Raw genomic sequence first — 15,236 nt, 5'->3', positions numbered from 1 at the left:
AAATTGGCGCGATTAGCAAATCATGAGGAATGGCAACCGACCTGGGTTCGAGTCCCAACACACACACAATATTTTTTTTACTATTAAGTGAAGGATTTTTTTTATTATTTCGGTATATTCCAATTGAGATGTTTTGCACATATTACAGTTAAGGAGCTATAGATCAATAAACGAATAAAGAAATAAAGAAAGTTTATTTAGTTTTTTTATATCTACTGAGTTTTCACCACGGGAAATACACGATTTACAGTTTTTCAATGTACAAGCTTACCAAATCACACGCGCCCTCGTTTATGTAAATTTACCTTTTAATTCGAAACGGTCTGTTTACTTGTGAAACATGAATATTCTCATATTGAACACAAGAGAAACTTTTTGTTCCAACGTCGCTATAAATTTTTGACACCAGCATTGTCACCATGATTTTTTTCTATCCATCGACTTGCAAACAAAGGTACAATGAAATGATTATTCACGCTGGCGAACTTAGCTGATATAAATAAATAAACTATTGAATTCGAACAGCGACGTCCGCTTACCAAAAAAAAATCACAATGGAAAGAAAATCATTTGGCAGGGAGTGGTAAATAAATTGAGGAGATTGCCACCTTAGAATTATAAATGACTTCAATCCATCATTCAGTTACCACCACTTTCATATAACACCCATTTTTACTTATCTAAATGTTTTGTGACAACCATAAATCCTCACCTCATCATTTTGGAAATAAATAAATTATCTTATTTAAAATTCCCGAATGTTCTAAAAATTAATAATTAAAAAAAATTGAAATAAAATATTATCGTAGGTTGGGATTCGAACCCAAGCCAACTAGGTTCACTCAAATCTATAGAAGGCTACTGTAGCCTTTGTACAGACTCTATTCAGCAGCCTAGACTTGTCGATACATCGGTGAAATCTGAAGCATTCGATGTATGCAAGATTGGTGCAGACAGTAAGGTAAGTGCTTAGTATTCAACAGGTTGCTGGTTCGGATCCAGGTACGTGATATGACTTCCAACAAGGTAATACAATTTTTCTCTAACTGTAACGTAACACTAATAAAAGAATATGGCTTCCAAAGAGATTGATGGCGTGTGTAACTTGAAATAAATGTCTTTTTTAACAATTTTCCTATGATAATTCCCTTAGCTGAATAGCGGTAACGAAAATGTTTATTGATAAAGCTGTACTGTGGTTTTCTTCAGGCTGTATACGTGCTGAAGAATTGTTCTTTCATGTGTCTTAATCAGACAAGCTGAATAAATTCTCCAAATCCCGGATGTTTAAGGGTGGAATAAACGATATATGATTACACGTATACTTCCAATGTTCAGCTAGAGCTGAATAAAGCAACTGTTAAAACGTTTATAAAACCACGAAATGTTTGTTGGGTATTTTTGGAGAACCTTGAAGAGAAACCTTCCTTTACAACGAAACTTAGGAGAAGAGATATATTCCTCCTTATTCTATTGCTTCTAGGCACAGTCTGCGGTTCATCGCAGTCGCCTTCGTCTGTAGACAAATTAGTACGTATATAAGGTACGATGTCGTAGCTATCTTTAGCATTTCTGCAATACCTTCCAATTTAGCTGCGGATCCACGAGACTGTATGGGCAGTCATCAAGCCATGTCTGGGTCTTGATGATGATGTCATAACAGTAGCCCGTATTAGCGAGCAAATAGTTGTCGACTGAGAGATTGAAGCAACCTATGTAGTACTAGTAGTACAACTATACGCTGTTGGTGGATGAATCAGGTTCGGCTTGAAAGGCGTCAACTGGAGAAAATACGGAGAGCGTACCAATGTTGGCGTTTGAAGCGAGATGAAAGAACCTTTCATCACTCCCACGTACAGATCTAGAACTGGAACAACTGACGATCGCTAGCTGCAGTGGCTCGACTGTAGCGAGCATACGATATCAGCTGTGTTACATCACTACAATCACTCGGCAAATCAACTTTTAGGCCAATAAACTAATCCCACCAAAAAGCTAATCCCATCATAATCGGCCTTATTCTGCGCGGCGTGTGACGTGAGGTGACTAAACTCACTCCACTTTACGTGACTTTTTTCGCTCGAATCTGAGAGTCGACTCGGGTGAGGTGAGATTCTCCATTGCAGTTAAATGGGCGTCTCACGTCACCCGAAGTGACTCTTCAGAATTGGGTGAGAAAAGTCACTTAGAGTGAGGTGAGATTAGTCGTCTCACGTCACACGCCCCGCAGAATAGGGCCGAATATCTAAATTATGCATTCTACTTCAATCTAGCGAAGACAACGCCTATGAAAAGTTTGCAAAGCAGACGTATATGAGTACTTTGCTTTAGAAATTAACTACAAAGTGCCAATATTTTCGAGATTATATCGATCGAGATGACCTTTAACGATTGTGATGAGCTTTCTCTGCAACGTATTTGTATAGAGAACGATGACTTTAAAAGCTGCAACTGCAACATTAGATCGGTTGTAAATTAGAGGATATATAAAGTTCATATAATTAAAAAACTCCAAAAGGAAAAAGTTGTACTAGTAGGATTCAAAAATAACGATGCAAATTTTGTTTGACGTAGCATATTTCATGATGCTGCATTGAAGATAATGCAGTCAAGGTATGACTGTACGATCTGTTTCCGAAAACACCCAATTCCACTATTACCAAATTTATATCGCAATATGAAGAATGTAGTTCTTTCACAAATATTGCGCGAAACCATATAATGCTCCAATGAATAGTCCTACGTCAACCCCACAGTTATATGCCTGATATTACCTACCTCCAGTTTTTTGTAGTCTACAGTTGTTCAGTTTAGGCATACAAAACTCTAATTCCTATTATTCACAATAGTATAGATAGACTATCAGCACCGGGCGTGGGTATAAGCAATTTACTAACCGTCATCATAACACGACACCGCACCGGCGGTTGGTAAACAGGTTGGGAAATGGAAACTTATCGTTTCGGTTTACAGCGAGTGTCTATATTTGGTAACTTCTTCCAACCGACGCCAATGTTGCTTTTCGCAGAAAGTAGGGAAAACAAAGGAAAATGTAAAAAATAGGATCTCGCGATAAATGTTATGCAGAGTTTTGATTCGACTCGTGAAAGATTTTTATTTTAAATAAAATTATGGATTGAGCTCAATAAATAAAACTATCGATTGTGAGACAATAAATTATTTGATTGAATTCAATAACATTTTTTTAAAGTTTACAGAAATTAAAATAATTATTGAAATAAAAAGTTTATTGTAACTTTAATGAAAATATACTTTCAAACCTCGATTCACACCAATTATTTTGTCGTTTGATACAATGAACAGTATTTGTTTGTATTCAATTACCCACAGTTTTGATTATGCTGTATGTTTTCTGCGTGGAAGTAAAAATTAGTGCATCTAAGCAGCTTGGATTGAACTGGAAGATGTAGCATTATGTCAACCTGGGCATGATGTGTCCCAGGATCCGATTGATGGGATGCTAGCAAGAGGCTGAATTTCATTGGCTTTGAAGCTTGTAAAAGCCCGAAAATTTTTATATGTGGAGGCCAATACGAAAGCTAATGATAGTGTCCAACGAAAATCGCTGCGAACAAATGGCGATGATTGTGGGGACTGTGGAAACTAAGATTCGAGAAGAAAGAAAATGCGTGTATTTTTCTCGCGCAAAGTTTTTAATTCAGGACCAGTAGTAAAAAGAAGATCACAACAATAATGGTTTATCACACACTCTGCAGCGCTTAGTTCAAAAACGCTGGATTTAATTGCTAATAGGTACGCATGGCAGGACACAGATCATACCTGTTACATCATCACCATCTCATTTCATCCGGTGGTTCATCATATTTTCAAGGGATAATATTGTGTTGTGGTGTACAGTCGTGATTCGCTGGTTGGACACTTTTTAACTGGACCGCTTTTTAGTTGAACCTCCGCTAGTTGGACAATTGTCCAACTAAAAAGCTCGTGCCAAATTTACTTTGACAATCAATCTGACAATAGTTAGACATAAGAACAGATGCATTTACACTGCCAACATCTTCTTTATAGAGTTTTTGGCATTTGTCAGTCTGTCCAGCTAGCGAATCAAATTCGTTAGTTGGACAAGGCTGTGACCCAACCAGCGAATCACGACTGTATACCACTGAGAACTGACATACAAGTAAAGTTTTTAACTTGTGTAAGAAATAAAACTGTCGCTTTGAAATGACAACAGCAAGTAGCAACTTGCCACTTGGCGGCGCTTCGATCGGCCAGCAATCGCTATACGGGACTTGTGTGCAAACTTGAATACAATGGTGACTCATGCATGCGAACCTGTATACGATGGTGATTTTCAACGTATTTTCATTTAAATGTTTACACAGGTTTTTCGGGAAAGTTTGTTCCAGCTTATATGTCTGTTCTCTGTGTGTATACTACCCAAGATCGCTTATTTGCTCCGTTTTCTATGGGATTTCCTATCTTCATGGGACTGACTTGCAATCATAGGCAGTATAGTGAAATGCATGAACGTGAATGCACTTGGAATTCAATTCACTTAGTCTGTAAATAAGGGGAGGGCGGGAGTAGACGGGATTGGGTGGTTGTACTTAACTTATAAAAATGATATTTTAATACATTTCAACATTTCTAATATTGTTCTTAGAAACAGTAACACGAAATGTTAATTAACTATATAATTTATTGTTGGACAATGAATTTGCTTGTTTCAAGACGTTTATTATAAATTTACTAGAAGTATTCCTCGTCGAACAATGTGGAAATGTCCTATAATTCTAGGATAGCCACTTTTGTTAATTCGTTGCAATAGTTTTTGACTTACTCCGACAATTTTATGCAAACTGTGGATACATGAATGTGGACTTGATGACCAATTTGGTAAGCAGCGAAATTTGGCACTACCCCGCAGGACTGTTGTTTGAAAGCAAGATTCCGTGTTATGTCATTTGCCATACTGATAAATTGGAATCAAATTTATAATTTTTGAGCATTATTTGATTCCATCTTTGGAATTACCGTATCGACGACAAAATGTTGAATTCAGTTAATATATATCTGTATTAACTTGCCACAAATTCGTGTGTACCAATTTGCTCCAGGGTACGCACTTAATGTTTATTTCTTGAAGTAGATGTAGTTGTAGTTAGTATTTCAGCTCCAGCGATACAACCGATTGTAATTAGAATTAGTTGTGTTATTGGCGCCGGAATACTACACAGTTAAGCTTTTTCGGGAAATCGGCCGGAATACGAATTACGAATACGAATTAGAACCAGCCAGAATTTCGAATGCACTTTACTTTACCCATAGGTGCACGCAAAGTTCATATATCGATTACTGGAAGCCTATTGGCCGATAGTAGCGCCGGCTAGCGGCTACTTGTTGCCAAAGGCCTTGTTTATGATATAAAGGCTCGCACAGAGTGAACCCAAATCTACCTATCGAACAGTCAGATGGCTAGCTATCGTGCAAAGTAAACAAATATTCTTCTTTCGGAGAACAAGCAAGAAATGTATTAGTTAGTTAATATCATGGCGAAATATTTCAATCGTCGAAACAAGACACTGTATTCAGTTTATTATGCTTTTTTTGTAACAATGTAAAATAAATTACATGGAATAGTATCAAGAATAAGCCACGAAACAGTGAGCTTTCAATTCACTCCATATTAATTTATTGTGTAACTCGGTTGAAGTCACTCAAAATTACAGCAAAAATTATGGGTGCCAGAAACAAAGAAGATGGCATCATTTTAGGCAGCGTTGCGTATTCCTCTGTACGGGACCCTATAATATCACAGACACTAATTGTTGTTTGCTTAAAAATGATAGTTATATGTTTTACATACAATCTGAATTGGATGTCATTTATTAATAGCAAAAGTAAAATTACTTTTGGTATGGGTCAAAATCCACATTGAGGGGAAATTCCGGAGAAACTATTGTTGGTTCAGTGCAATTCACAGCAGTCACGAAAGAGTGATACTCCTTTTGTTCACGAGCACTAGATGTATTTGGTGAATATTGGTTTGGAACTTCCTCTCAACGTGAATTTTGATAATTGTCTTTTAAGCACAAATCTCCGATCAACATGGGGAACGTGCTATTTGAACCAGTCGCTACTGATTCCTGATTCTAGTTCTAGGTTATAGTTAGATGAGATATGATTACTATAATAACGTGCTCCGTGTATCAACCTAGGAAAACAACGCATTTTACGCAAGTTAATATTATTATTGAAGCCACACATAAAATACTATCACTTAATTATTTTTTTTACTGTATACTGTTCTGCCCAAGTTGTACAGTAAAGTTTTCATTTCGAATGGTTATAGTCCAGCGTACCAAGTATTCATGAATAAGCCCACTATTCTGCGATTCAAAATTGCCTTTGAATATACTTAAAACCCAGATATGTTTACCCGGCTATGCTGTCTACAATATGACCACAGCTGATGGACATTTGGGCTACAAAATTTATGTAAAAATCAGTGTAAACGTCTATTACCTGGGGTATGGCAGTATTCTCACATACATTAACGCGCAATTTTTCTCCCATCCGAATATATTTGACTGCAGCGTCTGAAGGACGTACGTCAGATGGCTTCCATATAATTTGGTAAAACCACAGATAACAGACGTTTAGGCTAGAACAAAATTTCTTCAAAAACCTGTGTAAACTTTCAAATTGATAAACGTTGGAAATCCGTGTTTCACTATTGCCATCTGCGCAACTGTTTACTATACGTGTTTGACAGCTGCACTCTAACTGCATTGCATCGATCATTGCACCATCTACAAACGTTTGCCAAACGTGTTTCAGACGTCTGATTTATTCGGAATCTCAGTAGCGGGTATTTACACACGATTCAAATCGAGCCTAAACGTCTGTTATCTGTGGTAAAACCCAACTTGCTCTGGCTTTTCAATATAGTATTAGCTCCTCTTCAAAGGCTTCGAAATACATAAAAACGAAAGCGTATTCGAAACTGATCGTATAAACTGTTTCCGCAAAACAATCGTTGAGTGGTCGTAAAGGTTCCTTCTCCTCAAGTTTGTTTGTAATATCTAGCATGAGCTCCTTTTCATTACACTCCTGATTCAGAGCGGCCGTAGTATGTGCTTCAGACAATAACTTCTGGGTAAACATTAGTTATTAGAATTCGTTGTCCGTTCCGAACCCATAACATTTCTTAGAATTTTTATTACATAGAGAATTTTAGCATATTGTCTTATTCAATTCAATAATACAATGTTTATTGCTTCAAACGGCAAAATTAATGGTATGAGCATTTTTTTCATTGAAACAATAATTAACTTTTAATCTCAATAAACATTTCCAGTTTGAATAATTTTACAATCATTGTAATAAAATATTTTTAGAAAAGAGAACGATGTTTGTTACTGAAATGGTTTTATTGAATTCAACAAATAAATGTATTATCTTTCTAGCAATATTTTTTTCACTGAGTAAAGTCCATATCATTAAAAAAACGATTATTTTATTGCATGATTGCAAAAAAGTGTAACGTAACTATAATAACAACTACCGGTGTAAAAACAGATTATTATTTTGGCAACCTATTTACCAACGACCGGTGCGAAAACGGGTGTCTAAATAAAATATTATCGTTAGATAGTCTTATAACAGAAAGCAAAATTTCATTACATTTTTTCCTTTCCAATGTACATTTCAGTGACAAATCTGTACGGGTTTGGCGTTGGATAGTGGGTAGCGGCTTTTGCGAAGAACCATTTTCACCCTTGAAAGGGCACAAGTATGGGGTTACCAGTGTGCGTGTATCACCCAAGGTAAGAATTGAGGAAAGTATTTATTTTATTTATATCGTATCTTTGACATACACCTTATAGACGCCTTTTGAATCTATATATATATATATTTCTTATTTGTTTATTTGTCTTGGTATAAATTCATCTGACATAGCATCTACCGCTAGGCTTTGAGGGCAGAATTCAACATGCCCTTCCATAGCTCTTATCACTGCCAAAGTCTGGCGGCGACTGAACTAGCTAAGGGGGCAAACAGTGATAATAAATATCTCAAGCCTGAGCGCAGTCCACTGGACCTAAAAATAGATAACGAGACAGATTTTGGCTGATCGAGGAGAGAGATGTGACGATCTGCTTATAGGAGACATGTCAATTAGTAGGTATTGGAGGCTGTGGCGGTGATCACGATTATGTCGGGAATATGTGATGGCATCATCACAGCTCCTCGATGGCGGAGTGGTTCAGGGTCATCTTAAGACCACTCGGGGTCCCTGGGCACTACAGAACGAAGGGGCCCTCATAGTTGAACAGAACTCTTCGTGCTTCATGATGCGGTTAAGGCTATTTTCGTAAACAATGCGCTCGGTTATGTATAACCGCTGTGAATATTTCAACATCTATTATATATGCTAATATATGTAAATAGATGTCAATCTTCATTGAATTCATTACTAGTTTAGAAATCTGCCGCTGAAGTATAAGACTTTTTGTTACCTGAAATACCAAGACAATACTGGAACAATTTATATTTATCGATTTTGATTTTTGTTGGTTCATGCCATTTTCAGATTTTTAGCGTGTCCCACTCTTTATGCTATCCTCGAAAACATTGCACTACAAGTATTTCTCAGGACAACGTAGAATAACTATATTTGGTTGAAATACAGTTTAACGTATAATGTTCATATTCAGTAAATTTGGTGAAAAATCTTCTTAAAATTTGAGAAATTTGGTGAGTTTTCTTTCTATAAAATAACATAACCAGAAAATTTAGCCAAACAAACTTTAGAAAATTCAGCTCATACATCTAGATGATCACATCGAAAACACAACAAAAGACTCGGGACAGCGAACGCCACAGTTTCAAGAGTGCCTGATATTTACCGCCAGAGATATATTTAATTTTTTGGCCTGGCAAGCAATCTGTAGTTGCGGCAAACGAGGTTAGATTTAAGTCACAACCGGGATTATGAACCAGGGCATGGAACTTATCACAAAGTGTGCCTTTATAAACGTTGACTGCTTCTTTTAGACAAGACTGTGGATTTTTTTCAGTTCGTTTATTTAATAGGCACAAATCCATTAGCTTAGCGGTGCCAAAGAATTTGACATCGTGCCGGTATGCAAAATCAGTTATAGCATTGTATAGAGTCACCAAAATACATTTTGTACCCAAAGACTACAATGCGCCAAACTGTCCGGAACTACAGTAAATCGAAAGATACTGAGCAATTGGGAGAGATGTTACAGATACTACTGTGTAAAAGTATATGAGTACCATTCAAAATTGTTTTAAATATTATATATCACAAACTGAATCTTTTTCCTAATTTGGATAACGATTTAACGTAGTGCAATAATTTCGTGAACAACCTTTGGTAGTAAAACTAAAAATATTTAATATAATAGAAATACACACGATATAAACTACATCAATACTACTAAGTTTGACGCGTTTTACTTTACACTGAACTAACTAAAATCAGAAGTGCATGTACCGAGGGTTTGTTTGTCTGTTTCGTTTGATCATGCATTATAATAGGGCTGATATAACACTATAAAAATCTACCAAAACCAAATAACAAAATGCCAAAAAACTCAACTGTTAAAATTATGCATTGGTTACGATTTCAACACGAAAGATGGCTTTACACGAATCTTTGCATTTTTATTGATCTCTATTTTTAAACTACGGGGCTTACAAGAGTTATTCTTAACATATTGAACTAGAGCAGCACAACGTTCCTGATGTGATGAAACTGGATATAATTTGGCCTGAAAAAGTCATATTTTGTTTTTCAACACACATTCCTTTTCGAGAACAGAAAGCTTTGAAATAAATCTATAAATGGCGAATCTATTTCAAAAGATTTAGAATCAGGGGGATTCTTTTTCAAGCCTCATGTTTTTACTCCAGGATAAGGAATAACGATTCTTTGGTTTGTCGAGTATATGTCACCGTGACTCATAGTTTATCTCTGGTTTAACCGAAACTAAAATCAGCAGTTGAAGAATATTCTACTTGTGAATAAATATTTGTTGAAACAAATAAAAATTGGGCCGCTCTCTTTTGAATTTTTCATGGCGACAGTACATAGTGCAGACAATCAGTATGATTTTATTCGCTTATCCTCATCGCGGGGCCATAAACTTCGGGGGGCCCTCGCTAGGGCCCAGCGTGCCCATGCGTAAAGACAGTACTGGAGTGGTTAACGCACCCAACTAGATACTCGCAGGTTCGATTCCTGCTTGTGGACATATCTTTCCCCAGTGCTTCCAATAAAAAGGTGAATTTTCACCGTTTCTTTATTCTCACGTTCCGGCCATCAAAGAGGAGATTTCGCCAATATTCCAATAGTTAAAGCCAGAGTCGCACAAGTGGTAGGTCATAAGATCCGAAAACAAATGTGCGTCTTAAAATCCAGGACCTTATGACGCGCACCCGTTTTTGGATATTATAACGCAGCCTGGTGCATCATAATGTCCTAGATATTATGACGCGCTCTTCTTTAGTATTTTATTACCTAGGACGTTATGCGTCATAAATCCTAGACTATCTGCCGGATATTATGACGTTGTGCGGATTTAGGACGTTGTGACACTAGGATGATTGCGGGCTTAAGGACGTGCATTTAATTTCGGACCTTATAACGCACCCTTGTGTGTCGCAATTTCTCGGCGGTTATGACCAGGGATATTATGACGCAGTTCTTATGCGTCACAATATCCGAAACTATAAGTGCGTCACAGTGTCCAGAATATGGACTGCGACATAATATCCGAAAACGAATGTGCATCAGTACGTCCGGAACATTATGACGCACATGGGGTGCCTCCTAATATCGGAAAATAAATATGCCTCATTAAGTCGGGGACACTATGATGCACATCCGTTCTCGAATTTTATTACGCACCCACCCTTCGGATGTTATGACACGGTGCCAAATAAATCGTCTCTAGCACTGATTCATACATTAAGTCGTACCATAAATGGTTTGTGGCAGGGATTGACTTTGAATACAGTGGTCGGTGGTTCAAGCAGCTCAACGATATCGGCCCCATTTACAAAAGCAAGATCGAGAATTATTCCATCCGCATTCGAAAACAAACAAATCTGGTACAAACTGCCTGCAACCATAAATTCCGTCTTCTAGTTCTGATAAAGTGGTAATAGTCAGGGAACATTTTGAATCACTGTCTATCGATCGAATGCTGACAATTAGACCCATAACAGCCTCTTAGGCAGCCTTGTTTCTACGAATATTAGTGATCCGCGTAGTCTAGATAAAAACTTTTAACTTAAACTTTGTTGACTTTTCGGATTAAGTAAACTACTTGCGAATAAACTTACATGATCTCTTTTATTTAGTATTAATAAAACAGATTCAAATACTCACTCGCGCTAGGATACTGCTCTTCGATCTGGCGATACTTGTAGGCATATTTGTTACGTTCTTCTTTCATCTCCAAGTCGTTGTAGAAGGTAGCCAGAAAAATGTAAACATCTTTCATCTTTACGTAACATTCCAACTTTTGGAAGTACTCCACCGCTTGTTCCAGCATAGGTAAGCATTTTTCAATTTTGGCTAGCTTATTGATAGAATCCAGTTCAACAGCGAGGGCACATTTCACGAACAAAAACAGAACCTTTGCTTTATCATAGATTCCACCGTTTGCGAGGATGTTTTCCAGACAGTTCTTTATCGCTTTCAGCGCTTGATGAGGCAGTTTCATTGTTAGCAGTACGTGTGCAAAATGCATTTCGATTAGCGCTTTTTCGTAGTCCAGATAATTTTTGTTGGCAATTGCTAGTGCCTCATTTAGAACATTGACGACTTCCATTTTGGCGTTATCTGGGGATGGAATTAGGGTATGTGCAGTGAGCAGAAGAGCCCTGACACGTGTAAGCGGTTCAATTGTATCGTCATCTAATAGTTGGCGTAGCAGCTGATCTGCAGATTTCAGATTGAGCCGCGCAAGTGCAAGGAATGCCCGCTGAAGCAACGAGAGATGTTTGTCTAGAGTATATAGATGATAGCAAGCATTACTTGACTCAGTCCATTCGTGGCGAAATATAGCCTGCATAGAAGTAATATAGTAATCCGCGGTCATCCAAGATTTTGACAGAGGATAGCGCGGAAATCTCTCGCGAGTGTGCTTAAGGACAGTTAAAGCAAGATTAAATTCTCCTTGGATTGCTAACCAAATTATTAGGGAGCATAACGCTTGACATATGCCTTCGCCGTTGTAAGTTTTTCCAAGTGATTTCAGATCGGAATTCAGTAGCAGTTGAGAGCAGAGTGACGATACTTCATTTTTGCCGTACATAGCCCAAAGCGCTGCACGTTCGGCAATCCCATTGGCAATCAAATCCATCATAGATGTTTGGCAATTCAGAATGTCACTTTTCAGTAGGACTTCAAACAGTTTTGCAGGGGTGTAACCTGTTGATGCGGACGATTTTACCAATGACTGGATACCGAGGGATATGGAATGTACCAATGTTATAAGCTCTTTGTTGGCAATATTCTTCTCTGAAAATTGGGACTTGCTGTTATCTAACAGACAGAGCCACGCATGAGCTAATTGCAAGCAAATTTTATCACTATTTTCCTGAGCCAACATTATGCATTCCTTGATACTTGCTAGTGCTTCCTCGTTGTGGTTAAACTGCGCGTGTAAAATTGCCAAGTTCAAAGCAGAATATTGATACTCTTTGCTATCCTGTACAAGGGCCAATGAATTCAATGTGCTTCGATCAAACGATCGGTGTATCGCATCTATTGCATTGAAGAAATCCCTTACACGTACACTGTTTAAATACGTCAAAAAGTATGCCTGCGAATACAGCGGATGATCGTGAATTATTTCATTCAATCTCGTCTGCATTTCTTTCGGGCTAAGGGCATTGATTTCGTTATTTTGTAGCAATAGGCTCTGTTGAGCTACAAACAGTTCCGATTGCTTAATGGACCATTTACATGTTGAATTCCTGTCCTTATAAAGCGTTTGAGCTTCGAGTTTCATAAAACTTTCGCTGTTTGTAAAAGAGCTGCTAGAAATTTGTACTGCACGAACACCCTTCTCATAATAAGCAACCGAGTTCCTGTACAATGCCATGAACTCGGGAAAGCTCATTTTATCGAGTGTAATATAGACACGTCGGAAATAGAGGCCGACTATTCCAATTTGGTAACTACTAGCATTGTCTGTAATTAGCTTATCTATTACATTGTACAGATCAAACAGAACCTGAAAAACATGACCACAATTAATAAATGCTCGATTAGTACTCTAAACTTTGTTACTTCAATTCCAACCGTCTTTAACATCTTCATCAGCTTTTCAAACTCTTCCAAGTGTGCTCGATGTATTCCGTAAACTGGTGAGGTCAACAATCCGTATAAATCCTTGTAGGCCATATCCGGGTACTGGATTAGCTTCAGCAGCAACAGGCAAAATTTTCGCCTATCACGCGCCGTGAAGTCCAGCTGGGCATTTTCATCGACTGCTTTCTTAAGCGACAGGTATTCTTGTATAAGGAAAACAACTGCCAATTTATGCGGTGTTATTATGTCCATTTTGGCTGAACACTGGTTCGGCAACCAGAAGCCGACCGTTTCCGGTTCCTTCTTTGCACTCATAACTCACGTAGGATGCACAATTTTTTAGTTAATATTGCAGAGATACTGTGAAATCTTATTTATTACGCTTTCAAGTGTACAATCATTTCGGCACAGCTAGCACAAAATACAAAAAATTAAGCACATCGAACGAACGTCCTGTATCCACTAACCAAAGAAACCGCACCAAATTTTTGTTTTGATTTTCTTTTGACGTTTCACCGTACACGTATATGCACATGTAGTAGTGGAAACGCGGCGTGGCACAAATTGTGCCGCACAATGGGCTCATGGTATCCACAGTCCAAAATATTCTTTTATAGTTTTTTCTCTACTCATTTAATTGAAAATTTGAGGTGGCATAGTTTTAGCTACATGTGTAATGAATTATTTTTTGATTACACGGCGCCACAAAATTAAAAAAAAAAATGAATGTTCTTTTAAAGTGATCTGTCAACGGTTGTAGTTCTGGTCAAATACACAACACAAAAAATAAAGTTTAATCAGTTTAATATAACCTCAAAATCTTGATTTATAGCAAAAAATGCTTTTAATCCACCTAGCAGTGTGCTGACACATTTCTTAAATCTCGTATCACTCTCTTCGGATTATATATCGAACATTTAAAACTTGATGTTTCGCGATGATTTTGAGAGCACACACTACATGGGACTCAGAGAAATTTTTTTTAGAATCGATTTGAAATTAATACCCTCAATAGCGTTTACTCAAATTTCCAACGAGACTGCGTACTAAGAAATGAAATTGCAGCTCTTGATATTACGCTACCTCTGAAGTGCATACGTGCGAAATTCAAACTTTACTTCGATATCGACTTTTTCTAAACCTGACTTCCCAGTAGTATTTTTAATTTGAATTATTATCGCTAATCCTAATGTCAAAGAACTAATAAACAACTGTCGAAACCCGTTACAGAAAATGATCATGATTACTGGAATTTTCAGTTTCACGAAACTTTTCGATAACCTTCCGTCACTTGCGTTAGTGCGCTGGGTGCACGCTGCTCTGAAAATCTAGCGAAATCGTCTTAGGGCACCAGCGGGTCTCATTCAGAGCCATTTGCGCGATTTTTGGCGGGTTAAATGTGTAAAGAATTCTAAAAATTAACCTCTATCCCATAATTTTCAGTTCAGCGAGTCGAGAGATTGTCCTCACCGCAAGTCATGAAAAATAAACTGCGTTCTGGAGCGACGGTAACTACTCCGTTTATCTAAAACTAAACCTAATTAAAATTTTCAAATACTTTTATAATTTTCACAACCTTATTAGGGAAAGTTGTTTAATAAGCTTTTGTAATAATGTGTAGGAAAAAAACTGTATTTTCTCAATCCATAACATATAAACCTGGGATGTACCTATTAATTTGGGACACACTGAATAATAAATACAGTGAAGACCCGTTTTTATCTGTCCCATGGTGTATTTTAGGCTGACGAAATGGGGACATTAACTAAATCGGGACATATTGTTTTCTTTCTTTATAATAAACTTGAGCTGTTAAAATATTCCTTCCTTCCCTTGATGTAGTCTGTTAACTATTTCTGATTATGTAATAAAAAAATATCTTCTAGTGAAAAAT

General features: G+C 37.3%; 2 protein-coding genes across 4 annotated transcripts in view; one reads left to right on the top strand and one right to left on the bottom strand.

The window, feature by feature from the left end:
* LOC131687848 (uncharacterized) overlaps positions 1–15,236 on the top strand; it is a 67,721-nt gene that overhangs the window by 8,921 nt on the left and 43,564 nt on the right. For all 3 annotated transcript variants that reach the window (XR_009305219.1, XM_058971937.1, XM_058971936.1), the window contains exon 2: positions 7,700–7,814. Coding sequence is in view for 2 of the 3 variants with exons in the window: in XM_058971937.1 (XP_058827920.1) it covers positions 7,700–7,814 (115 nt within the window). In the remaining variant the exon portion in view is untranslated. The remainder of the gene's footprint in view (positions 1–7,699; positions 7,815–15,236) is intronic.
* On the bottom strand, positions 11,356–13,834 carry LOC131687847 (anaphase-promoting complex subunit 5). The gene is made up of 2 exons (XM_058971935.1): positions 13,322–13,834; positions 11,356–13,265 (listed from the first exon to the last, which is right to left on the bottom strand). Exons 1-2 carry the CDS (start codon positions 13,655–13,657, stop codon positions 11,385–11,387), a joined length of 2,217 nt encoding a protein of 738 aa, XP_058827918.1. The 5' UTR covers positions 13,658–13,834; the 3' UTR covers positions 11,356–11,384.

The sequence above is a fragment of the Topomyia yanbarensis genome, chromosome 3 (genome assembly GCF_030247195.1).
Source record: "Topomyia yanbarensis strain Yona2022 chromosome 3, ASM3024719v1, whole genome shotgun sequence".
NCBI lineage: Eukaryota > Metazoa > Arthropoda > Insecta > Diptera > Culicidae > Topomyia > Topomyia yanbarensis.
Note: the sequence above shows the minus strand (reverse complement) of the source record. Positions and strands in the feature narration are given on the sequence as shown.